At 44.1% G+C, this 25,500-nt stretch overlaps 1 protein-coding gene across 1 annotated transcript in view; it reads right to left on the bottom strand.

Moving 5' to 3' along the window:
* Nucleotides 1–208: 208 nt before the first annotated feature.
* PPP1R14A (protein phosphatase 1 regulatory inhibitor subunit 14A) overlaps nt 209–25,500 on the bottom strand; it is a 49,688-nt gene continuing 24,396 nt past the window's right edge. The window contains exons 4-5 of the mRNA XM_040323531.1: nt 21,888–21,920; nt 209–923 (exon numbers count right to left, since the gene is read on the bottom strand). Coding sequence (XP_040179465.1) covers nt 813–923; nt 21,888–21,920 — 144 coding nt within the window. The 3' untranslated portion in view covers nt 209–812. The remainder of the gene's footprint in view (nt 924–21,887; nt 21,921–25,500) is intronic.

Here is a 25,500-nt window from a genome sequence, read left to right as displayed (position 1 = left end):
TTTGCAAGCCAGTCAGGTGACCGCTCCAGTCATGCACCATCCCTGGTCACCTGCCTGGGGTTTACAAGGGCATCATCACTGTTTTCTCCTTATATAAAAAAAATGTCTACCCCCCTCAAGAAAAAAATGTGTGTTTTAAATGTATACATAACTGGTATTTTTTAAATCTTTTTTATATTTCCTGGCGTTTTGCCTCAAAATAAGGTTCTTCTGTTGAGCAGAATTTATTATTATGACCATTATAGTGTATATAACAGTTTACATATGTTACAGAGGACTAAACCGGTCATTACGAATCATTAGGGCTGCACCAATTAATGGTTTATCACCAATGTGTAAATACTGCATATTACACCTCCAAGAGGAATACGGGAGCCACTGGCATAACCCATACCCAGGGACAATGAATTGACCTCAATTTAAAAACACACTAGTGGCAGTGCCATAATTCCGTACAGGCTGAACTGTTATTTCACATTCTGTATTCAAGTTTCATGAGAAGTTTTTCTATTGCTGCATAATACAGGAAACTCTGTATCAACAAGTAAAAAAGGAGGGCTCTGTGAGGTCACGTCAACTCTAGCTTTAGGCTTCAGGCCTGTGATAGGAAAATGGTGAGGCCTATGGTGAAGAAGCATAACAGAAAATGTGGCACACAGGTGTGGTCCTGTTACAAGAATACTCCTCAAGAAAAGTCCTCAGGGTTTACAGGTCATGAAATGATAATCTAAAAAACACGAAAATCAAAGTCTCTGGCTTCATTTAGAACTTGTGCTCTTTGACCAATGACCACAGTTGTTATTCTGACAGGGTCACGCTTGCTCTAGAATTGGGTCTTCGTTGGTGACCTCTAGTCCGTTCTTCCTCAAAAGTGTTTGTTTCTGTAGCCCTTTTAGCTTGAAGAGAAGGTCTTGAATGAATTCCTGTATATATAAAAAAGAATAATATTAATTATGCTAATATTTAGCTGTTCACTGAACAAAAGGGTAGTCATGTAACCAACACATTTTCAAGCACTTCTTAAAAAGAGAGGATTCAAATTAGATGCAGCAGCTTGAAGAACAGGCGGCTATTAATCACTTTGTATCTGAAGACTATGTATAGCTTCCTGTAAGGACAATTTGTTCAGAGATGTTTTCTTGCTAAATTATATTTGTAGAAATCCTAACAAAATTATAATTTTTTTTAAGTTTTTTTTAAAGACAGGTTATTAATTTGGTAGAAATCTTAAAGTGGTTGTAAAGGCTAAGGCCCCTTTCACACTGGGGCGTTGTCGGCGGTAAAGCGTTGCTATTTTTAGTGGCGATTTACTGCCAATTTCACAGGGCTTTTCGGCCTCTACTGGGCGGTTTTACCCCCCCGCTAGCAGCCGAGAGAGGGTTAAAAACCACTGCAAAGAGCCGTGGTATAGCCGCGGTGCCCTATTGATTTCAATGGGCAGGAGCGGTATACACACTGCTCCATCACCGCTCCAGAGATGCGGTTAGCAGGACCTTTTTTTACCATCCTGCTAGTGCACCGAGAGACTGCAGCAGCTGTTTCAGATTGGTTTGCAGGCGCTATTTTTAGCGCAATAGCGCCTGCAAAACGACCCAGTGTGAAAGGAGTCTAAAGGTTTTTTACCTTAATGCATTTACTGCATTCTCACCAGCCCCCAGATACTTACTGGAGCCTGATCTTGATCCAGCATGGTGCCCTGAGAGTAGCAGCACTGTTCGTTCGTTCTCTCTCTCAACTACGAGAGGGCAGTGGGAGCCATTGGCTCCTGTTGCTGTCAATCAGATCCAGTGATAAGGAAGCTGGGGGGGGGTTGGTCTGGTGGGTTCTGAGCCACACTGTGTGTGTCAATAGATGCAATCAGTGCAGCTCTGGATCAGGCCCACACGTGTGCCTCCATAGCTTGCTTGCCTTGGGGCCACTCAGAAGGCAGAATGAGCCAGGAGCCAGTTGACCCCAGAAGTGGAGGTTTGGGCTTCTCTGCGCAATCTCATTGTTCAGACCAGGTTTGACATGTTTGTTATTTTTTTGGTATGTTTGGTATTTAAAAAACCCTTTACAATCACTCTAATTTATTCTAGTTTTATTTTACAAGGATCCTTAGGCCCCATTCACACGATACGATCCGATACGGTGGACCTGATCGGAAGCTCCACATTGCTCTATGGGTAGCCAGATGTAAACAGACTTGCATTCATTTACATCAGAGTCCATTGAGATCCAAAAAAAAAAAAAAAAAACACAGAAAAGGTCTGCATCACTCAAGAGATCCAACATATGCCTGGAAAGTTCTGGTTTAAAATGCAGCCGAAAACGAATGGACACGGATGTCACAAAAGTCACATCTATTCTGATCGGTTCCCGAAACCCCCGCTGGTTGGAACAAACAGTTCTTGTGAAAAAACGGCCTAAAAGGTGCCCTACACTATTTTATCTAAGAAACACACTTATGTACTACCATTAAAGTATATGTAACCTGTGACAATGAACAAAACATTTGGGGCCAGATTCACAAAGAATTGCCCTAGCGCAGCGTATCAGAGAGGAAAATCGCACCCAAAGGCCACAAGTCCCTCCCATTACTTATATTCTCCTTATTGCTTGCTACGAAGCTAAGGGTTGCTGGGGTGGGGGAAGGGGAGTTTTTTAGGGGATGTCCTTTCATCTTTTTTGTCAGTGTTCACCTAAAGGTAGCTGCATATAAGCTTGTGGTTAAAGTGATTATAAACCCTCACTTTTTTTTATTTTTCTAAAATAACAAACATATCATACTTACCTCCACGGTGCAGCTCGTTTTTCACAGAGTGGCCCTGATCATCATCTTCTGGGGTCCCCCGGTGGCTCTCCTGGCTCCTCCCCACATCCGAATACCCCTCTAGGAGAAGCGCTCTACTGGGGGGGTTACCTTGCGGGTGGTACCGAGTCCAGCATTTGAGCCCATAGACACGAATGCCGGACTCGGCCCCGCCCCCACCGCCTGCGTCATAGGATTTGATTGCCAGCAGCTGATGGCTGTGCTGCTATCAAGAACCGGACCCGAGGAGAGAGGGAAAGCGTGTCTCTGCTGACTGAATGAAGGTGCTCATGTAAGTAAATTGTGGGGGCCGGTCACTGTCAGGTGTTTTTCTACCTTAATGCATAGGATGCATTGAGGTGAAAACGCAAGAGTTTACAAACCCCTTAAGACCAAGATTCTGGGTCCTGTACTGTACTTCAGGAAAAGGATTTTACTAGTAAGTCATAATTCTATTTATTTTTTCCACATTCAAATATGTTAAGTTATTGGAAAGTCTCTGCTCAATAGTGAGTGCTTCATATCCCAAAATAGAGTTGGCCCCATTGATGTCATTTTGCCAGTGAACTCTTTGTAGCTGTGATTCATTCTGGTGTCATTGTTGCGCTAGTGTCACACGGCCAGATCTGTAACTTTTACCTTGTTATAAATGTTAAACTTTTCTGTAGAATCTGCAAGTCATGTAATATGGGGAAGAAGATGGCTTTTGTAGAGAGGATTTTAAAATTCTTCCTTTTTGTTTTTTACCGTAACAGTTGATCTGACCAGGCAGCATTTTTCAAATTCTCACAGTTCATCCACTTGTTTACAAGCAAGCTGACGGTTGTGTGTATTCTGTAGCTACATAAAGATCTTTAGCAAAAATACTTTTAAAGGAAATCCATAAAGAACAAAATATGTAGAGGGTCATCACTGGCCTTTTCTTCTAAAAAAATGCATGTTCCCTGGTTATGTTGACCTGCTGGCTAAAGTACTTTGGGCCAGATTCACAGTAAGAGTACGCCGGCGTATCTACTGATACACCGGCGTACTTTCAAATTTGCTGCGTCGTATCTTTAGTTTGAATCCTCAAACCAAGATACGGCGGCTTCGATCCGACAGGCGTACGGCTTCGTACGCCTTCGGATCGTAGGTGCAATACTTCGGCGCCCGCTGGGTGGAGTTTGCGTCGTTTTCCACGTCGGGTATGCTAATTTGCTTTTTCCGGCGATCCACGAAGGTACACGCGGCCGTCGTGTTCTCTTACATCGTCGCTAGTCGGCTTTTCCCGGCGTATAGTTAAAGCTGCTATTCTGTGGCGTATAGATAGACTTGCCATGTTAAAGTATGGCCGTCGTTCCCGCGGTGAATTTTAATTTTTTTTTGCGTAAGTCGTCTGTGAATAGGAAAGGACGTAACGCACGTCGAAGTTCCAAAAATGACGGTGCAACGTCATTTCGCGCAAAGCACGGCGGGAAATTTCAAAACGGAGCATGCGCATTTCAATCGGCGCTGGGACGCGCTTCATTTAAATGAATCACGCCCCCTACCCGCCCAATTCGAAATCTTCCTGGATTCGAAATTCCGCCAGGTAAGATACGGCGGCGTAGCGTATCTCTAAAACACTGCACCAGGGCAAATGTCTGTGAATCTGGCCCATCGTCTCTAGCAAAGCGTTCCTGTTTATGGAACTATTGGCCAATTCCGCTGTCTGAAATAGGTCACCCTTGGCAGGTCTATAATCGTCATCACTTTTGCTGATAGGTGGCATTGCATTGTCGGTTAGAGGCCAGTGGAGTGCATTTTGTCAGAAGAGTGGAGGTAATAAAGCTTTTTTAAAGCTCCTGAAAGCCATTACCTTTTTCTTCTGCTCCTAGATGCTAAATAGTGTTATCCTACGTGTCCAAACACACTACTTTAGGCTATTAGCATTTTTGGAGCTTCAGCATCTAGGAGCAAAAAATAAATAAAATATGTTTTTGTAGAGTTTTTTTGGGCTCCATGCACACTAGCGTTTTTCATAAGCTTTAAAAAAAGCAGGCGAAAAAACTGCCGATAATAGCATTGTCGGGTCAGCTTCTAGTAGCATTAGAATTTTATTTGCATTTTTGCAGTACCTAAAAAAAAAAAAAAAAAAGAAAACAAGGTGTTATGCCATGTACACACGACCGGAATTTCCGATGGAAAAAGTCAGACGGAATTTTTTCATCGGATATTCCGACCTTGTGTGTGCCCCATCTGAGCTTTTCCATCGGAAATTCCGACAGGCTTAAAAAGAGAACATGTTCTCTTTTTTTCCTGATGAAATTCCGTTCGTCTCTATGGAACTCCGACGGAGAAAAAAACAAGCATGCTCAGAATCGAGTTGACGCATGGAAGTATTGATCTTCATTTTTCTCAGCTCGTCGTAGTGTTGGACGGTCAGAATTTGATGTGACAGTGTGTATGCAAGACAGCTTAAACGAAATTCCGTCAAAAAAATCTGTCGGAGTTTATCCCGACGGAAATTCCGATCATGTGTACGGGACATTAGGAGCATTTTCGTAGTATTTAGAAGTAGTCAGGAGCATTCAGTGTTTTTTTCTGCTGGAAAACGCTCCTAAAAAAAAAATTATATATATATTTTTTCTGCTGAAGCTCAAAAAATGGCAATAGCCTAAAGTAGTGTGCACTATTTAGCTTCAAGGAGCAGGAAAAAAAATGCTTATAGCTGCTAGGGGCTTAAACAAAAAAAGAATTAAAAATAAAACCACTAGTGTTAATGGAGCAGAAAACAAGAATGCTACCAAGATGCTCATAACATCTTTTTTTCCCCCTTCTTTATGTACTAAAAAATGCTCAGAAAATGCCAATGCCAAGCCACACGTGAGATGGATATTGCTGCAAAACAAAAAAAAAATAAAAAATAGCATGGGCTTACCGGTATTTCATTTTAGTTTATTCCAGTAGATATTGCAACAGGTTTACCTTGAGCCAGTGTCAAGCATTGAAGGACCTCACTGAATCAAGATGTTGGATGGTAATAATGCCTAAAAAACAATAGATTTTCTTTCTCCTTTTGTCAGGATATCCTGTTTAACTTGTTTAATTGAAACAAGTGGTTGTAATGTTCAGAGTACCGTACAGCTGTTTAGAACTTTTCAATGAACCTGTGGTTCCAATATGCCCTTGTTGGAAATTCTGTAGAGTAAGCCCGAATTATGCTGACAGTGTGCGATTTTCTGCTCACGCAAATTCTGAACAGGAAACATTTGTAATGAGGTAGCAAGGAGGGGCAGTATGGCCAAAAAAAGCCATATATTCTGTTCCTGGAGGAGGAAATGACCTGGGCAGATATCACTGCGTCGCTATATTTCACAGGCAAATATGAAATCCTCAGCATTGAATTTTACACAGGCTGGTTATCAAACTCTAAAGCTGCCCATACATGTATTGAAATTCGGCTGGTTCAGCAGGGACCTGCAGAATTTCGGTCCATGCATGGACACTGGCTGTACAGAAGTTGATCTACCAAACAATTCCTCTTGATTGGCGCAGCATCTGCATATATTTAGATTACTTTTAAAGCGGTTGTAAACTGCCAGCTTTTTTTTTTACTACTACCTTTTTACTACCTTAAAACAAAGCCCTTCAGCGGCGCTGACAAGGCTTCCATCCTCACCGGTCCTCCTTACCGTCTGTAGGGCCCCAGTCCTTTGATTGGATGAGCCACTGTGACATTACTCTGTGCATGAGCATGGAAGCCGCTGTTTGTGGCACAGGACTCTAAAGGAATGGCGCGGGTATGCCGTTCCTTCAGAGCACATGCCACTGGCGGCCTCACAAGTAAATATCTCCTAAACGGAGCAGGTTTAGGAGATATTTACTGTACCCATAGGTAAGCCTTATTATAAGCTTATCTATAGATAAAATTCAAACAAGGGTGTTTACTCCAACTTTAAGGTGGACCATGTATCCCTAAAGTGTCAAGCCTTTTACCCAAGTGCACTGCAGTGTGTGCACTTCTAAATGTGAGTGTGATTTTATGGTTTATGAATAAAACATTGGTTTTATGCAGTTCAGCACTAGGTTGGCTTTTTAAACTTTTTGCGCACCACATGCATGAAGGCTACAGCGCAACCAACAGCAAACCTCCCCAATACAGGAGGAAAGCCGAGATCCCTTAGAAGCTGCTTACCATTGGATTAAATACCCTTAAGGCCGGGTTCACACCGCCGCAAGCGGCGCACAGCAGGGGTCTGGTGCGTGCAGGTTCACTGGTTCAGGTCCGAATTCAGCTTCGCATTTTGGGCTGAAATCGAACCTAAAACGCAACAAAAAAGCACGCATTTTTTCCGGCACACTGCAGAGATATGTAAACCGCCTCCAGATATGTAAACCTGCTATGCAAATTGAATGCAGGGAAACGTGCATTCAATTCGCATAGGTGAACCCGGCCTAAAGGGAAGGCATGTTTAGTTCTTTTGTAGGATTTATTGTAAGGTAAGGTGACCAGATTATTAAAATGAAATCAGGGGACATATTTTTTTCCTTTATCGTACATCACGGGACACAGAGCACCATAGTAATTACTATGTGGCCTATAACCCACATAGTAATTACTATGGTGCTCTGTGTACCGTGATGTACTCCAAGAAAAAGATTTTACAGGTAAGCGTTTATAAAAATCCTATTTTTTTATTGGTAAATGGTAAACTATTTTATAAGCATATTTTCCTCAAATTATATATGCAGTGTATGTGGTATGTGTTTATGGAATGCAATATAGATCTCTCGCTCTCTCTCTATACATACACATTATTTTTCACATTTCGTCCATGAAATAAAAAGAAATGAAAAAAAAAATGATACTTTTTAGAATTTATGGACTACCAAATGTTAAGAAGATAAGATAGAGAAAAAACTTGAAAGCCAATCTGGCCAGGGACAAAACCAGGGACAGACTTGGTCCGGAAAACAAGGACATCTAGTCACCCTATTGTAAGGTGAGGGCATAAATTGGCTGGTGGCGGGACACAAGGTGGATTCTCACTAAGAACAAGCATTCACAGAAGAACGATTATTTATAATGACGTAGTTCACCTTCATTGAATATAGGAGCATTTTGATACACCCAGTTTTTTTACTAGAGGGTGTCACCATCACTTTTTTATTCAATATATTACATTTATGTAGATTGTTATGTAGCACTGGAATTTTTGTCATGTAATGCTAAAGATTGCATACCACTAGAGGGAGCCAAATGCCAATGTGAACTTTAACTTACACATGCAGAGCAGAAAATGTTTATTGACTGTGAAGTGACTCACTTACCCATAATGCTCACTCACTTACCCATGAACACTAAATGGCTGAACTGCATGCTGGGTGGGAAATAAAAGGCAGAGTGCAGCCATTTTCTGTCTCTTCTGGATGCATGGTCTGCCTGCAAGGATCTGTGAAGGAGTGTTCAGAAGAGGGCCTACATCGTGCAGAGCAGAACAACATCCATTGACTCTGCCTTACCACAGTGTGCTGGAGAGGCAGTGTGATCGAGTCTGAGGACCCAGGACCCTTGAAGGAGCAAAGTGGATGTCCGGTTTGCTTGCGGAGCGGAGCAGTGTGACAGTGCTGACTGGCAGCAGGACTGAGACAGCCGGAGCGGAGGTTCACAACTTTCCAGACCTGGTGTGGTGAGAGGGCTGTCGCCCAGAAGTTATTTAACACCCTTAACACACTTAGACTCATTTCACAGTGTTGCTGGGACCTGTAGTCCTACAGGGAGGCCTCATTCAAATAGACTGAGTTCAACCAGGTTTAAAAGCCTATGCTTCATTGAGGGCTGACTGATGATTAAGTTATACCTACTCCGAAGGCATCTACAAGTGTGTTGTATAGCAGGAATTGTTATCACTCTTCAGATATGTTACTTCATTACTTGTTAAACCATTGGATTACAAACACTGCAGTATAATCGCTAGCCGAAGACAAAGAAGACCAGAGACTACACTTCTCATTGGGAGGGTTTGTGCTGTGGATACAGTAAGACAAAAGGCTGCCTTATACCTCAGGGGAAGCTCTTGAGAAACTGTATTGTGCTGTGTTGATATCTTTGCATTGGTATGTTTGGTGCGGCCGTACTGGAAGTGGGAAGGTGACCAGTGTCAAGGCATTGTCACTCTGAGCACTAGTCCCACTTGGAGACGCGCCGCAGTAGAGGCTCAAGGGACCTTGAAGTGTTAATAATTTGTGTACACTCATTGCACTATTATAGTAAGTTGTATGTTGATACAGTTATTATAACTACTGTCTCTATACTAGTTCCAGTAAACTTACATTTTGGTTGATCACAATTGGTGTGAGGCTTGTTCATTATTCTAACAGGTGGAACAACGGATGCCCAGATAGCGATAAAGGTACACTATATACACACTGTTATGTGGGTTTTTTTCCATTTAGTGAAGGTTTCACATCCACACTGTTACACAGCTGTGTCAAGCGGGTTGAGACGAATTATTTGGGGGTAGAAAAGCAGAGTACAGGCCCAATCAATTACCAGCAGCTCCTTCGGGGGTAAGTGCTACAAGTGGGGGCTCGTCCGGGATCCTGTTACTCTGAAATTAAGCCCACCCTCTTGGCACCAGTATGGACCCCATCACAGTGGAGCAGTGGTGTGAAGCAGAAGGCACTCGCTCAGAAGCGAGCGTGGCAATCGCACTCCCAGGAGGAGCTTGGGAGGAAGAACAGGTCAGCCAGATTGTAAAGGCATTGTCCCCAGATAGAAAGGCCTGGGTGATTGCCATCAGACCAGATTGTGGGACCTCTCACACCTACGCCCTATTGGAATGGAGAAAGGGAATTCCGGAGAACTTTAGAGGCTCGAGTGTGCAGCTAGCTGGCAAAACCAAGTTTTACCTGACGCACCCAGAAGGGCTCGGAGGGAGCTCTGCCAACTCTAGGCATGTTAAGCCAACAATGCTGGGAGTTAGTTTTGGGTCAACTCCAATCAAAATCAGTACAAGGCCCCCTTTGGAGAAGGAAGAGGCCGTGGTTGACACGCACAGGAGAGGTTCCCAGTCGGAACGACAACTAGCTGACCTAAAACGGCAGTACCACAATATACAAGAAAGGTTCAAGGAGACCTCCGGCATGATCGCAGGACACATTGAAGAGTTAAGTGTCCCGTGCAAGGACTCGAGCGGTGGTAAGCAAAGGCAAAGACCTGCTTCAGTCATCCAGAGACGCACTCATAGCCACTTGCCAGAGGTGACGATCCGGAAAGATTTCAAGATTGAAGGTCAGATAGGAGAGAAGGAACACAAAGGCAACCTGTCCTATACAAATCTTCTGCATCAGATTGAACTGGGACTCCAAAGAGGATATCTTGAATCCGAAATTGTAGAGGTTGTAGTCAACGCCATTAGCCCAGGTCTAAGTATCAAAGGCATGCTGGAAATGAAAAATGGACTGACTTTAGTACAACTCAGGAGAATACTAAAGAGCTACTACAAAGAGGAAGATGCTGCTGAGCTATATCATCAACTGATAAATATGGCTCAGAGCAGTCAGGAGACCCCCCAGAATTTCTTATTCAGGGCCATTGAGTTGAAAGACCGCCTGTTGTCTGTCTCGAAAGGAGAAGATTCAGATGAACACTTTGGGGCTGAACTGATCCAGAAGAAATTCCTGAGGTCTGTAGCTACAGGACTGAGAAGTGACTATATCAAGTTCCAGTTAAGGCAGTACTTGGACGATCCTTTCACTACAGATGAGGTGCTCATTGAAGAGACTAATGAAGCAGCCAAGATGGAGATGGAAAGGGAGAAGAAACAAAGGAAAATTCAGTCCAGCGCCACAGTAAGAACCAAAGGGCATCAATCTGAAATTCTACAGGGCCCCCAGGAACCCAGTGTCCTGACGGTGAACACTGATCAAATGCCCTGGTCCTTACCTGTACAACATCTGCCCCAGTCTGAATTTGGAAAACTGTTTCAAATGCAGAAAGAGATGTTGGAAATGATGGCCCTGTTGACTGCTAAGCTGGTTGGACCACAGAGGGAGGAAGTCCTGGCACCTAAGACCCCGATGGATCCTACAGCCGCTCAGACTGAGAAACCGGCGAAGCCAAAAACCTGTTTCAACTGCGGGGGAGTTGGACACTACCGTCAAGTATGCCCAAGCCCGGCAAAGCCTGAAACAAAACGTCAAAAGCCGGCGGAAAACTCCAGAGGGCCCCAGTGAAGGAGCCAGCTGGGCGCCCTGTTACAACAGCCAGCTCCAAACAACCTCATACATACCAGGTCCCTGGGGACACACTTAGGCCGAATCCGGGCAAGAGCCCACAGAAGCGAGGCGTAAAAGTGCAAACTACCAAACAGGCTAAACCTGCCACTCCCCATGGATTCCCTCCTGAGCTAGTGGGACCTTCTCCAATTGTCCCCATCCAAGTGGAAGGGATTTATACTAAAGCCCTGTTGGATACTGGAGCCCAAGTGACTTTACTTTACAGTGACTTTTATGAAAAACATCTCAGACACTTGCCACTGCAGAAGCTGGAGGAATTGGAGATATGGGGCCTAGGGACCCAGAATTTCCCTTATGACGGCTACCTACCCATTAAGCTCACCTTCGACCCGAGTGTGGCGGGAAAGGCCGAAACCTTCGATACCCTGGCAGTGGTGTGTCCCCGCCCCCCAGGGGCTGATAGAAGTTCTCTCATCATTGGGACAAATACCGACCTGGTCCGAAGACTTTTGACACCGCTTGTCCAAGTACAGAGCACTCCAGCCACGAAGGTACACCCAATGCTAGCACAAGTGTACCAGAATCTATTGCATGAGCAGAAAGCCCCGGCGGAAGGAGTGGGAAAAATCTGGCGCCTAGACAGAAGTGAGAAGATTGTGCAACCAGGTGAAGTAGTCTGTTTGAAAGCTTCTATCAAACTGACTTGGAGACAACCTGGCCCTTTCATCGTCCTTGAGACGGACAGAGAGAAGGAAGATAAGGAGTTGGAAATAATCCCAGAATTGTTATCGACCAAGGCGCTGAAGCGGAGCGGAGGGAAGGTCTCAGTCAGTGTCCGGAACACCACAACCTCACCTGTGAAGATGCCAGCTAGAGTGTTGCTGGGGCAGGTAAATCAAGCAACCCCAGTCTTATCGTATGGTATCGTGGGTGGACAAGAGGGAGAGATTCCTATGGAAGAGTTCTACCCGAAAAACACCCCCCTAACACCTGATTGGATGGAGAGAGCAAAAACCCAGCTCCTGAGATGGAGAACTGCATTTTCAAAAAGTGAGTTTGATGTGGGGCTTGCAAAAAGTGCTGAACACAAGATTAGATTGGAGGAAGATAAACCCTTCAGAGAGAGGGTCAGGCGGATTCCATTGGGAGACTTGGAAGATCTGCGGGAACAGCTGGCTGAGTTGAAGAAGACAGGAATCATCCGAGAGTCTCGGAGTCCGTATGCTTCCCCAATAGTGGTAGTCAGGAAGAAGAATGGGTCTTTACGACTGTGCATTGACTATAGGACACTGAACCGAAGGACCATTCCCGACCAATACACCACACCCCGAATAGAAGATGCTTTACAGAGCCTGTCGGGGGCAAAGTGGTTCAGTGTGCTGGATTTAAAAAGTGGGTACTACCAGATCCCCATGCACCCCGAAGATAGGGAGAAGACCGCTTTCATTACTCCTGTAGGATTCTTTGAATTCAATCGCATGCCACAAGGTCTGTCTGGAGCCCCAGCCACTTTCCAGAGGTTGATGGAGAAGACTGTAGGTGACATGAACCTGATTGAAGTGCTGGTATATTTGGATGACGTCATAGTGTTTGGCAGAACATTGGAGGAGCACGAAGAGCGCCTGGAGAAAGTCTTGAGGAGACTCCATGATGAAGGCCTGAAGCTCTCCATGGAGAAGTGCCAATTCTATCAACCTTCAGTGAGTTACCTGGGCCACATTGTGTCCGCCGAAGGAGTGGCCACAGACCCTCAGAAGCTGGAAGCTGTCACCTCTTGGCCCAGACCCAAGAATGTGACCGAGCTTAGGTCATTTTTGGGGTTCTGTTCATACTACCGTAGGTTCGTAGAAGGGTTTGCCAAGATAGCTCATCCACTCACTGAGCTGTTGAAGAACCAAGAGGAAGCTGGTTTAGACTCAGACAAACCTGGAAAACCAAAAGAGGGACCTAGGAAGAAGAAAGAGTCCATTGAAGACCAGTGGACTCCGCAATGCGAAGAGACCTTTAGACAGCTGAAGTGGAGCCTTACCACTGCCCCGGTCTTGGCCTATGCAGACCCTACCAGACCCTACGAACTGCACGTGGATGCCAGCCGAGATGGACTAGGTGGAGTGCTTTATCAGGAGTACGGCAGACATTTACGACCTATTGCTTATGTGAGCCGGAGTCTGACACCTGCTGAGAGGAATTACCCAACTCACAAGCTTGAGTTTCTGGCCTTGAAGTGGGCGGTAGTAGACAAATTAAAAGACTATCTATATGGCGCAGAGTTTGTGATTAAGACGGACAACAATCCTCTCACATACTTGCTCACTACAGCAAAATTGGACGCCACAGGCCATAGATGGTTGGCTGCCCTCTCTTCATTTACTTTCAGCCTGAAATATCGACCAGGAGTTGGGAATCGAGACGCTGATGCACTGTCCAGAAGGCCCCACTGTTCCCAGGACCACTCAGGAGGATGGACCCAGCTTACCCCTGAGAGTGTGAGAGCCCTTTGTGAGGGGGCGGAACAACAAGTGAAAGGTGGAGCCAGGGCTGAAGAAGTCGGAGTGTCCGCTGCGGGGGTGCCTAAGTGCTATTGTAATGTCACTCAAATTGAGGAGGAGGGTCTACCTAAGCTATCTAGGAAGGACCTCCAGAGAGACCAACAGGAAGATCCCCTTTGTGGCCTGGTATTGAAGGCTTTGGAGAGCCAACACCCTGATCTACTTCTCCAGAGCGCTCAGAAGGAAGCTCGCCTGCTTCGCAAAGAGTGGGATCGGTTGCAGCTGCAGCAAGGGGTGGTCTACAGAAGGGGCCCCTCTGAAGATTCTGAAGAGAAGTGGCAGTTGTTTTTGCCAGAGAAGCATAGAGAGAAAGTATTAATTGCCCTGCATGATCACCATGGCCACCTGGGATCAGAAAGGACTCTCCAACTGGTGAGGGACAGGTTCTATTGGCCATACTTGAGGACTGAAGTGGAGAGCTACTGTCATTCCTGTCTCAGGTGCATACAAAGGAAGACCTTACCCCAGAGAGCCGCCCCAATGGGCCATTTAGAGAGTCAAGGGCCAATGGATCTAGTGTGCATAGATTTCCTATGTTTGGAATCTGACCTGAGTGGGCAAGGAAACATCCTGGTAGTCACTGATCACTTCACCCGATACGCTCAGGCATTTCCCACCAGGGATCAGCAGGCATCTACAGTGGCGAAGACCTTAGTGGAAAAATTCTTCATTCACTATGGCTTGCCTCAACGGATCCACTCAGATCAGGGAAGAGACTTCGAGAGTACCCTTATTAGACGACTGTTGGATCTACTAGGCATAAAAAAATCCAGGACTACTCCCTACCATCCACAAGGGGACCCTCAACCAGAGAGGTTTAACCGAACCCTTCTCAACATGTTGGGGACTCTGGCCTCTGAACAAAAACAACAGTGGAGTAAACACATCACAGCCATGGTACACGCCTACAATAGCACCGTAAGTGATGCTACAGGGTATTCGCCTTATCGTCTGATGTTTGGACGAGAAGCCAGACTACCGGTGGATTTGGCTTTTGGCACTTCTCTGGACCACACCTCAGAGACTTCTCACCGAGGGTATGTAGACAGATTGCGGAGAAGTTTGAAGGCCGCATATGAAAAAGCCCAAGCCACATCGGACACAAGAGGAAGTAGAAACAAGAGGAACTTTGACCTCAAGGTACGGATTCAAGATCTACAACCTGGTGACCGAGTCTTGTTGAGAAACCTGGGCATACCAGGGAAACACAAGCTGGCTGATCGCTGGAAGTCACAGCCGTACATTGTATGCAAACGACTCCCAGGACTGCCGGTATATCAGATCAAACCGGAAGGGAGTACAGGACCATTAAAAATGTGGCACCGGAATCACCTCCTACCTCTAACAGAAGCAGTCCGAATAACTTCACGACAGGAACTACCGTCCACGTCTACTGCTGTACCTCGACCTGTAACTAGGTCTCAATCTGGATCCCTTGCCACAGAAGGTAGTGAGGAGGAGGAGATGGAGATAAGCTGGTTGTGGTCACCTGAAATGCCAGGAGTTGATGCAAACTGTTCACCCCACAGAAGAAGAAAGGACAATGGAATTCTTAGACCAGAAGCCCCAGAATTTGTGCCACAAAATGGACATTCTGAGGATCACTCGTCCTTTAATGACATTGAAGTACAAGAGTCTGAAGTGGGAGAGGATAGTACCTGCTCGAAGATAGTGCCTACACCCAAGAGACAAAGAGTTAAAAGAGAGATTCATGCACCCAAAAGATTAACTTATGATGTGCTGGGTGAATGCTCCAACCAGACTGGGTTTACTGCCAAAAGAAATTCTGAAATGCCTGGTCTCTCTACTGTCAATTCAGAAAGAGAGAACCCCAACTCACCCCTTGACACATCTGTACCAGACACTACAGTGTCAGCTGTGAGTGCACAGAACAGTCTCCCATCACATGAGAACTGGTGGGAGGCTCCTCTGTCAGTATTGTGCAATCGCCTAGAGGCAAAAATGTGTAATAGAGCTAAGAGTTTGAATATCTTTGGGGACCAAAGACTTAAAGCAGGGGGAGTATGTAGCACTGGAATTTTTGTCATGTAATGCTAAAGATTGCATACCACTAGAGGGAGCCAAATGCCAATGTGAACTTTAACTTACACATGCAGAGCAGAAAATGTTTATTGACTGTGAAGTGACTCACTTACCCATAATGCTCACTCACTTACCCATGAACACTAAATGGCTGAACTGCATGCTGGGTGGGAAATAAAAGGCAGAGTGCAGCCATTTTCTGTCTCTTCTGGATGCATGGTCTGCCTGCAAGGATCTGTGAAGGAGTGTTCAGAAGAGGGCCTACATCGTGCAGAGCAGAACAACATCCATTGACTCTGCCTTACCACAGTGTGCTGGAGAGGCAGTGTGATCGAGTCTGAGGACCCAGGACCCTTGAAGGAGCAAAGTGGATGTCCGGTTTGCTTGCGGAGCGGAGCAGTGTGACAGTGCTGACTGGCAGCAGGACTGAGACAGCCGGAGCGGAGGTTCACAACTTTCCAGACCTGGTGTGGTGAGAGGGCTGTCGCCCAGAAGTTATTTAACACCCTTAACACACTTAGACTCATTTCACAGTGTTGCTGGGACCTGTAGTCCTACAGGGAGGCCTCATTCAAATAGACTGAGTTCAACCAGGTTTAAAAGCCTATGCTTCATTGAGGGCTGACTGATGATTAAGTTATACCTACTCCGAAGGCATCTACAAGTGTGTTGTATAGCAGGAATTGTTATCACTCTTCAGATATGTTACTTCATTACTTGTTAAACCATTGGATTACAAACACTGCAGTATAATCGCTAGCCGAAGACAAAGAAGACCAGAGACTACACTTCTCATTGGGAGGGTTTGTGCTGTGGATACAGTAAGACAAAAGGCTGCCTTATACCTCAGGGGAAGCTCTTGAGAAACTGTATTGTGCTGTGTTGATATCTTTGCATTGGTATGTTTGGTGCGGCCGTACTGGAAGTGGGAAGGTGACCAGTGTCAAGGCATTGTCACTCTGAGCACTAGTCCCACTTGGAGACGCGCCGCAGTAGAGGCTCAAGGGACCTTGAAGTGTTAATAATTTGTGTACACTCATTGCACTATTATAGTAAGTTGTATGTTGATACAGTTATTATAACTACTGTCTCTATACTAGTTCCAGTAAACTTACATTTTGGTTGATCACAATTGGTGTGAGGCTTGTTCATTATTCTAACAGGTGGAACAACGGATGCCCAGATAGCGATAAAGGTACACTATATACACACTGTTATGTGGGGTTTTTTCCGTTTAGTGAAGGTTTCACATCCACACTGTTACACAGCTGTGTCAAGCGGGTTGAGACGAATTATTTGGGGGTAGAAAAGCAGAGTACAGGCCCAATCAATTACCAGCAGCTCCTTCGGGGGTAAGTGCTACAGTTATATAGATTTTGCTAAAGGGGGTTCCACTATTGTTGTATAACTGCAATATACTCAAATTTTTCTGTGTATGCATCATTATTATCAGCAGTTGGAGTTTATTCTGCATTATCAACACCATTGTGTATATTATATCAGCATTTAACAGGGGGCTAGCACTTCACTGATCCTATTTTTTAGCTGTGGGATGTGCTGGTATAACAAGCCCGATCCATGGAGGCCCAACGTCACAACTTATAGGACTTCAAGAATCTGCTACTGACACCACATGCCAGATACCATAGCATACCTTCAGAGGTCTAGTGGCACCCGTGCAGCGATGGGTCAGGGCTGTTTTGGCAGCAAAAAGGGGGGCCCACGCAATGGTCGGGGAGTCATTATAATGTTTTAGCCGATTCTGGTAAATATAAAATAAACTATACACAGATTGTACAGTAACATGTATGGTGAGCTTAAAAAGTTAATTCATGGTGCTGTTCTAGCTAAGGAGTATAGGGAAAACCATACAGTATAGAATAGATGACATAGTGCTGCAACGTTATAGCTTCCTATTCACTATTTCAGTGATTAATAAAGATGTGGGTCCTTTTAGAGCACAGAAAGCAGCAGCTAACATTTTCCCCTGAAATACGGATCAGCAAGACTTGATTCAAGAATTCATAATGTACACATTCTTCCATAAAAAAATGTTTTGCTCTGCAATAAATGTCATTATTGTGCCACAATATGATGTTTTCCTAGTGTGAGAACATTAGGAAGCATCAATCTCGGCATCCTAGGGCATTAGGCTGAAATTACTCAGAAAAACTGAATTTCCCACAAGTCTGAAATAACTTAATAGGACAAGTCTCTGAACATTGACCGCCCGGGCGTTAACATTTTTCCCCTCAGCATTGACAAATCATACATGGACAGCGACAGGCCGGTATAATTGTTCCCAAAGGAGCAGACAAACATGGACCTGGCCTTTCATACGTCCTGCTGATCCCCTGAGTAATGGGAATATTTGGGTTGTTCTGGCTTTGCCCATATCAGGAAAAAGCTAAAGCTTCAAAACGCAGACTGGATTTGTGATAAAAAATAAAAATAAAAAAAATAAATAAAATGAAAACAGGCAAAGTCTACAATACCTTGACAAAATCAATTTAACAGCATAGAACTTTAAAAGGAGACTTAAGTTCCTTTTAAACACACACATTAATATATATATATATATATATATATATATATATATATATATATATATATATATATATATATATATATATTAGTGCTGTCAGTTAAACGCGCTATTAACGCAAACCCATGTAATGAGGCGGCGTTCGGGGGTTATACCGGGGGTTATACCGGGATGATGCCTGCAGCCGCAGGCATCATCCCGGTACCGTTGTTTAGAGCGGGCGATCGGCTATCCAAACATAACAACCGATGCAGCTAAAAGCCGCTCGGTTGTTATGCCGGAGGAGCGGGAGGGGACATCCCCCCCTCCCGCCGCCTTTCGCCACTCTGACCGGGCCTTCCGTCCCACCAGGAGACCCAATCCTCGATCCGCTGCCTTCTGTGTGCAGGTTGGAGACTGACACTAAGCCGTAAGCGGCTTTGATTCAGTCTCCGCATTGAAACCACGGAAGCGGCGTCATGACGTCACTTCCGGGTTTCTTGGCTGCCAATGGCGCCGGATTTAAAAAAGTACACAGTATTCAGAATCGCCGTTTTCGGCAATCTGAATACTTTGAAGTGCAAAGGAGGGCTCGGAGGTCTTTTAGACCCCCGATCCCTCCATAAAGAGTACCTGTCACCACCTATTGCTGTCACAAGGGATGTTTACATTCCTTGTGACAGCAATAAAAGTGATCAAAATGTAAAAAAATAAAAAAACACAATTTAATATTATAAAAAAAAAAAAAAAAAATAAGAAAACAAAAAAAAATGTTTTAAAGGGTGAACCTCCTTAATCGCGCGATTAATCGTGAGTTAACTATGACATTAATGCGATTAATCGCGATTAAAAATGTTAATCGCTTGACAGCACTAATATATATATATATATATATATATATATATATATATATATATATATATATACACACACAAACCAAAACATCATAATGTACTGTGGTTGTTTTGTACTGTGGTTGTTTTTTCTTAAGGAAGATACCATGAAATGTACAATAAATTATACACCAGGCACTCAGGCCTCTATCCAGTAGTGTATTTAGTTTTTTTGCTGCCCTAGGCCTGACTAAACTCATGCACCCCCTAATTTAAATATGATCCACTACTTCCTGTCAAGGACACACCTCTTTCTGTTTAAGACCCGCCCTGAAATTTTAGAGTGGGGGACACTAGTTCTAAGGGGCCTGGGGTGGGGGCAATGGATTCCCTTAATTTGCATATATTTCCTCTCACTTCCTGTTTGGCTATGGGGCAGGAAGTTAAGGGAAATTTCTGCAATGGGACAGGAATGCTAAAAAATAAAATGATAGTGGCTATAACCCTCACTTACTCTATCCAAAATGAAAATAAAAAGTGTTCCCTATAGTTCTACTTTTAATCACAAATTTCAGATAATTTTATGGAGAGGACTAAGAAGATATAACCATGCCAATGGTGCAGCAAAAAACATAGCACAGCGAGGAAGGTTTGTGGTCCAGGATGATGGGACAGTCCAAATTAGAAGCAGCCCACGCCCCCCCATCCTCCCCCACATACTGGAAGCAGTGCGGCCGCTTTATGGGGCACTAGACCAATTTGCCTCTCAGCCCAGTCCACCCCATAAGACTGGCGCTATCCGGCGGGAACTCTTTCCGTGTTGCCCCCCTGCAAAGTGCTGCCCTAGGCCTGGGTCTTGTTGGCCTAGGCCAGGATACAGCGTTGCCTCTATCCACCTATGACATGAATCCTCCTAATGCTTCATATTGACCTATTGGGCAATCTATACTGACCAGCTGCTTAGATATGAAAAATACAAATTTCTGCTGCTGAACACATGAGGAAGAATAAACAAGATACACCTCACTAGCTGAGCTGCCTTCTCAACCACTATGAAGAGCAATTTTCATTTTAAGATAATATTAAAAGGCATTTTTTTTTGTTAAAATAAAAAAAGTTATACTTTTCTACTCTTTTCACAGAGCACATATATCACAAAGTGGTCCTATCACTGCTTTCAGTGTCTTCCATGAGACCAAGAAGTGAGGAGCAGTGCTGCAGACAACATAGTGCTGGAGTGGTGACAGGAGTCAGGTAAGCATTTAGGGCGAGTATGACAAATAGTGGGGCGTTTTTTACCTTAAATGCAGAGAATGGATTAAAAATATAATTTTTTTTTTTTAAATATAGACTTTAGAACCACAAAAAAGGATGGGATAGATAGACCAGCAAAAGGGCTATTTTTGATTACAGAGCCTGCGGAGCTCCGCAAATCGCATATACAGTAAAACCTTGGTTTGAGAGCATAATTCGTTCCAGAAACATGCTTGTAATCCAAAGCACTTGTATATCAAAGCAATTTTTTTAGGGTATAAAAGAGAAGAGAGGCACCTCTAAGTGTAGCAATAAGTTGCTAAATGTTGTACCTTCATTAAATGTAACCATATTGCTACACTTAGGCCCTGTACACACGGTCGGTTTGGTCCGATGAGAATGAACCGAAGTTCATTTTCATCGGACCAAACCGACCGTCTGTATAGGCTATCGGTCTGTTTTCCTTCGGTCCAAAATTTTAAAACATGCTTCAAAACCGAACCGATGGACCACTGCCCCATCGGACCAAACCGATGGTTAGTACAGAAAAGCATCGGTTCAAAACCCGTGCATGCTCAGAATCAAGTCGACGCATGCTTGGGACCATTCTCATCGGTTTTGTCCGACCGTTTGTACCGGGCCTTAGAGGCTCCTCTTATTTGTTATACTCAGTTTAAAATTAGGTGGGAATCCCATATTCTCTTTTTGTTTATTATACTTAGTTGTGACTTGACGCTACTCTTATATCAAGTTATTGCTTGTATATCAAGGCAAAATGTATTAAAACATTTTGCTTGTCTTGCAAAACGCTCTCAAACCAAGTTACTCTCAAACCAAGGTTTCACTGTAGCTCACTCTTTTGTTGGTCTATCCTGTTGGCTTTCTGTGCAAATTTGGGTTATAGGATTGCCCCATAATAGGGAGTCAGCATCAATTAAAAAGAATTGGGCCAAGGTAAAGCCCAACTGAATCTTCGGTTTAAGTCAGCAGCTTATTTTTTGCCAAAGCCGGAGTAGAAAAAAAAACTGTTCTCTGCATGAAAATGGTGGTCTTGTTGAAGAAGGTCAATACAACCCCTATAGCTTAGCAATCAGCAAAGCTAATGCTCGCGGTGGATTGAAGAACTGTGTCTCTAACTCAGCAGAGGAGCCAGCCAAGATTCCAACCATGTATGGGCAGGCTAAATGTACCAAAGTTGATCGATCAATCAACTTGGATACAACCAACTTGACAGATTTTACATGCAACTATTCCAAACAGCTTATAGCCACTAGCATTAATTACTTTGTTTTTCGGCGGGGACAGCTCTCCCCTGCTGTGCTATTGTGTTCTGACAGGGGGATGGCCCCTCCACCAGAACGCTCTGGTCAGCACTCTCAACCATTGGCTGAGCGCACCCATTGGCGGACCTTTTTCGGTCATGCCCCTTCGACACAAGCCGGCCAAACGTCCAGCTTCAAATTGAACTGGCCGATGCTGCCCGACGTTCGACACAGGTGTACTAGGCTTAAGACTGTAGATTTTCTTTAAGATAAGTCAGTGGAGGCGAGGCTAGGGTGTTACTACAAAGAGTGCTTGGTATAAATAACAGGGCCTATGAATTCATAGTGCCCAAGTACAGCTCCTCCCTTTTATGCCATAATGAGCAACTAAATACATGTACAAAGGAGCATCAAAGTACAATCACATACCTCTGTGTTATTTGTACACAACCTCAGGAGGATCTGGAAAATATAGAAAATATTACACAATAAGACATATTCCGTACATATTTTATTACTATTGTTAAACATTTACAACATTTTATGACCTCATTCTATTCATACCAGACACAGCTGAGGCTAACCAAAGGTTTCCATTCTGTCTTTCACATTAATCCATGGAAGGCTGCCATAGATTAAAGTGTGATGGTGGCCCTGAATGGAGATGCACTACAATTCAGATCTCAAAGAGGACCCACAGTCAGTAACTGCTGCTTGGTGCAATACAGTTATCAGCTCCCTGTTCAGACCTGCATTAACCTTACACAGGGAAGTTTACACAAACCTCCTTCTTAGAAGAATTTATACTATAAAATGCGTCGTACTTAATTGTAAAAGAAAAAAAAATTGGATAACAAGGATTACTGGTAATGATGAAATTATATATTTTTTTAGGGGAGTCTATAGCAGCTTTTTTCAGGTTTCTTCAGGGGTGCCTTGCAATATGCCTAAAAATTGTCCAATAATTGTATACAAGCCAGAAAGTGGATCAAGTCTGCCTCTTAGTTACACAAAGTCACAAGTTTTCATTGTACACCATTACAACCTTCTAACTGCCAGCGTCATAACAAGCAATGAGGTCATTAGTTGATAAAGAAGACGTCCTGCACCTTGCACAGCATTCTTATTTGGCTCTCCCCTGCCCCACTTAATAAACAATGGGGTCACATTAGCTGAGTGAGGGAGAAGAGAAACTTTGAAATACCGTATTTATCGCGGTATAACACGCTCCCGCGTATACCGCGCACCCCCAAAGTTGACCCGAATCCTGTGGAAAAAACATTGGCTATCCCAAGTGTGTGGCTGTCTTATGTTAAACTATTAGATTTGTTTTTTCAATTTTTTTTTCAACAACTTAGAACAAGGGTCTCCAACTTTCTAAACAAATGGCCAGTTTCCTGTCCTTCAGACTTTAGGTGGACCGGATTGTCGCCATTGGAAGTAGAAAAGGTCCCGACGTCACTGGGAAAAAAAAATGCCCCATCTTTGGTTGTCAGTGGGAGGAATTGTGCCCCATCATTGATGTTATTGGGGGAAATTGTCCCATCATTCGAGCCATTGGACCCGATGGTTAGTGTCATTAGGAGAAAATTGCGCCCCATCATTGGTGTCTTTGGGAGTAATTGTGCCCCATTGTTGCTATCAGTGGATGAAATGGTGCCCCAAAGGCCGGATAAAAGCAAGCAAAAGGGCCGCATCTGGCCCCCAGTCCACAGTTTGGAGACCACTGACTTAGAACATTGCAACAAGACAAATAAAGTAATGCCAAAGTATCAAGTACACAATGAACTCTCTAGGCAGTTACAGCATATAACAAACAGCACATATATTGACTTTGGCAACACTGGGTCATCCCGGAGATCAAGGAGTAACAGTCAAGGAAGAACCTCCGAAGATAGCTTAGTTTTTTGCATTTTAAAATGGGGTGCCTCAAGATTGTTCAGAATTTTAAAGGGTGGCTTGACTGTAAAAAGGTTGAGAAGTCTATATACTGGATTATATCATTTTTACAGAACAGCAGTCATCTATATACTTATGGTGCATTACAATAAACCATGTTTTCTAACACAACTCCCATTTTTTCCCATTAATTACTGCACCACATTCTTTGCGGTACACTTTCCTTATGGGAAACCCTCCCCACCATGAAAGGGCCAATTGTTTTGTTTTTTTACATCCCAGGCCAAATGTTCCCAGTCCTCCTCTGATAGCTGTGGGCACAATAAGGGACGAGACTCCATAGACACTGGTCATATAATGGCCCCATTATCTGTCTGAATTAGGTGTCATAAACTTGGATGCATAATAAGAAAATTAAGCATTATTTTCCCATGGGTAAAGCAATGCTTTTTGAAAAACAAATATGATGGGTGTTCTGCGGGGGAAGGAAAAAAAAAATCTAACTGCCTACACAGTAGACAGTTTTTTGGATAACCCCTTTATTTTTCACTAGCTTTCTAACCTTTAATCTGCCCTGAGCTTGTGGGAGCGAATTCAGTTACAGACCACATCAAAGCCGACACTGGTTCCTAAGAAAATCCCAATAAGGACAAACACAGATTATGGCTGTCAGCACAAGTTTACTCATCTATGCACAGATGCCTGTGGCCTGTCTTTTTAGTGGATTGCGACCTCTATCACAGCTAGACTGCTGCCTGTATCTACAAATAAAACTTGGAATAACATCTGAAACCAGTAAACTGTACAATGTCTGGAAACAGATCTGTGAAGGAAATAGCTTGAAAGTAATTAAGTGATTCTCTCATATTAGTACTCTCAATTAAAAAAGAATTCCGATCTAATTAAAAAAAAAACACACACACACACACACACACACACACACACACACACACACTTGTTTAAAAATGGGGAGCTGTTCATCCTTTTTACAGAGAGGGGGGCAACTTGAAGCTCAACCCTTGAAAGTCTCTTGCCAATGGCAATTATTAGAATATCTTACACAAAGCAAATTTGCAAAGCAGATTTTCTTTCGGACTAAGACTAGCCATAGACAGAGCCACATTCTGGGACCATTTGCTTCATCCCCCCCCCCCCCCCCCCCCTCCTCCCCAATCAACACAAACTGTGTTGATGCGGGAATCCCTTCCATAGAGCCATTGGCCCGGATTCTCGTACGAGTTACGCCGGCGTATCTCCAAATACGCCGTCGTACCTCTGAGTCCGAGCCGTCGTATCTATGCGCCTGATTCTTAGAATCAGTTACGCATAGATTTGTATTAGATCCGACTGGCGTAAGTCTCTTACGCCGTCGTATCTTAACTGCATATTTACGCTGGCCGCTAGGGGCGTGTACGCTGATTTACGCCTAGAAATATGTAAATCAGCTAGATACGCCAATTTACGAACGTACGCCCGGCCGACGCAGTACAGATACGCCGTTTACGTTAGGCTTTTCCCGGCGTAAAGTTACCCCTGCTATATGAGGCGTACATGAGGCGTACCAATGTTAAGTATGGACGTCGTTCCCGCGTAGAATTTTTAAAATGTTACGTCGTTTGCGTAAGCCATTCGCAAATAGGGCTGGGCGTTATTTACGTTCACGTCAAAAGCGTTGGCTTCTTGCGGGTTAATTTGGAGCATGCACACTGGGATTCTTTCACGGACGGCGCATGCGCTGTTCGTAAAAAGTGTCATTAAATTTACATAACACACGCCCACATCTACCACATTTGAATTAGGCGGGCTTACGCTGGCCTATTTACGCTACGCCGCCGCAACTTTGCTTTGAGAATACCACACTTGCCTGTCAAAGTTGCGGAGGCGTAACGTAAATAGGATACGTTACGCCCGCTTAAAGAAACGCGGTTCTACGTGAATCCAGGCCATTGTGTTCTCCCGACAGAACACAGTGATTATTGATAGCAACAACAATCGCATGTAAAATCTGTCAGACCGGTTGTACCCAAGTTGATCGTTTGATCACCTGGGGTACATTTAGCTGGCCCACACATGGTTCGAATTTTGGCTGGTTGCTGCTAAACCGTCTATAGCAGGTCTATATTCCTCAAATGTGACAAGACGA

Source organism: Rana temporaria, chromosome 9 (genome assembly GCF_905171775.1).
Source record: "Rana temporaria chromosome 9, aRanTem1.1, whole genome shotgun sequence".
NCBI classification, from domain to species: Eukaryota; Metazoa; Chordata; class Amphibia; order Anura; family Ranidae; genus Rana; species Rana temporaria.
This window is presented reverse-complemented; position numbering and strand designations above follow the sequence as displayed.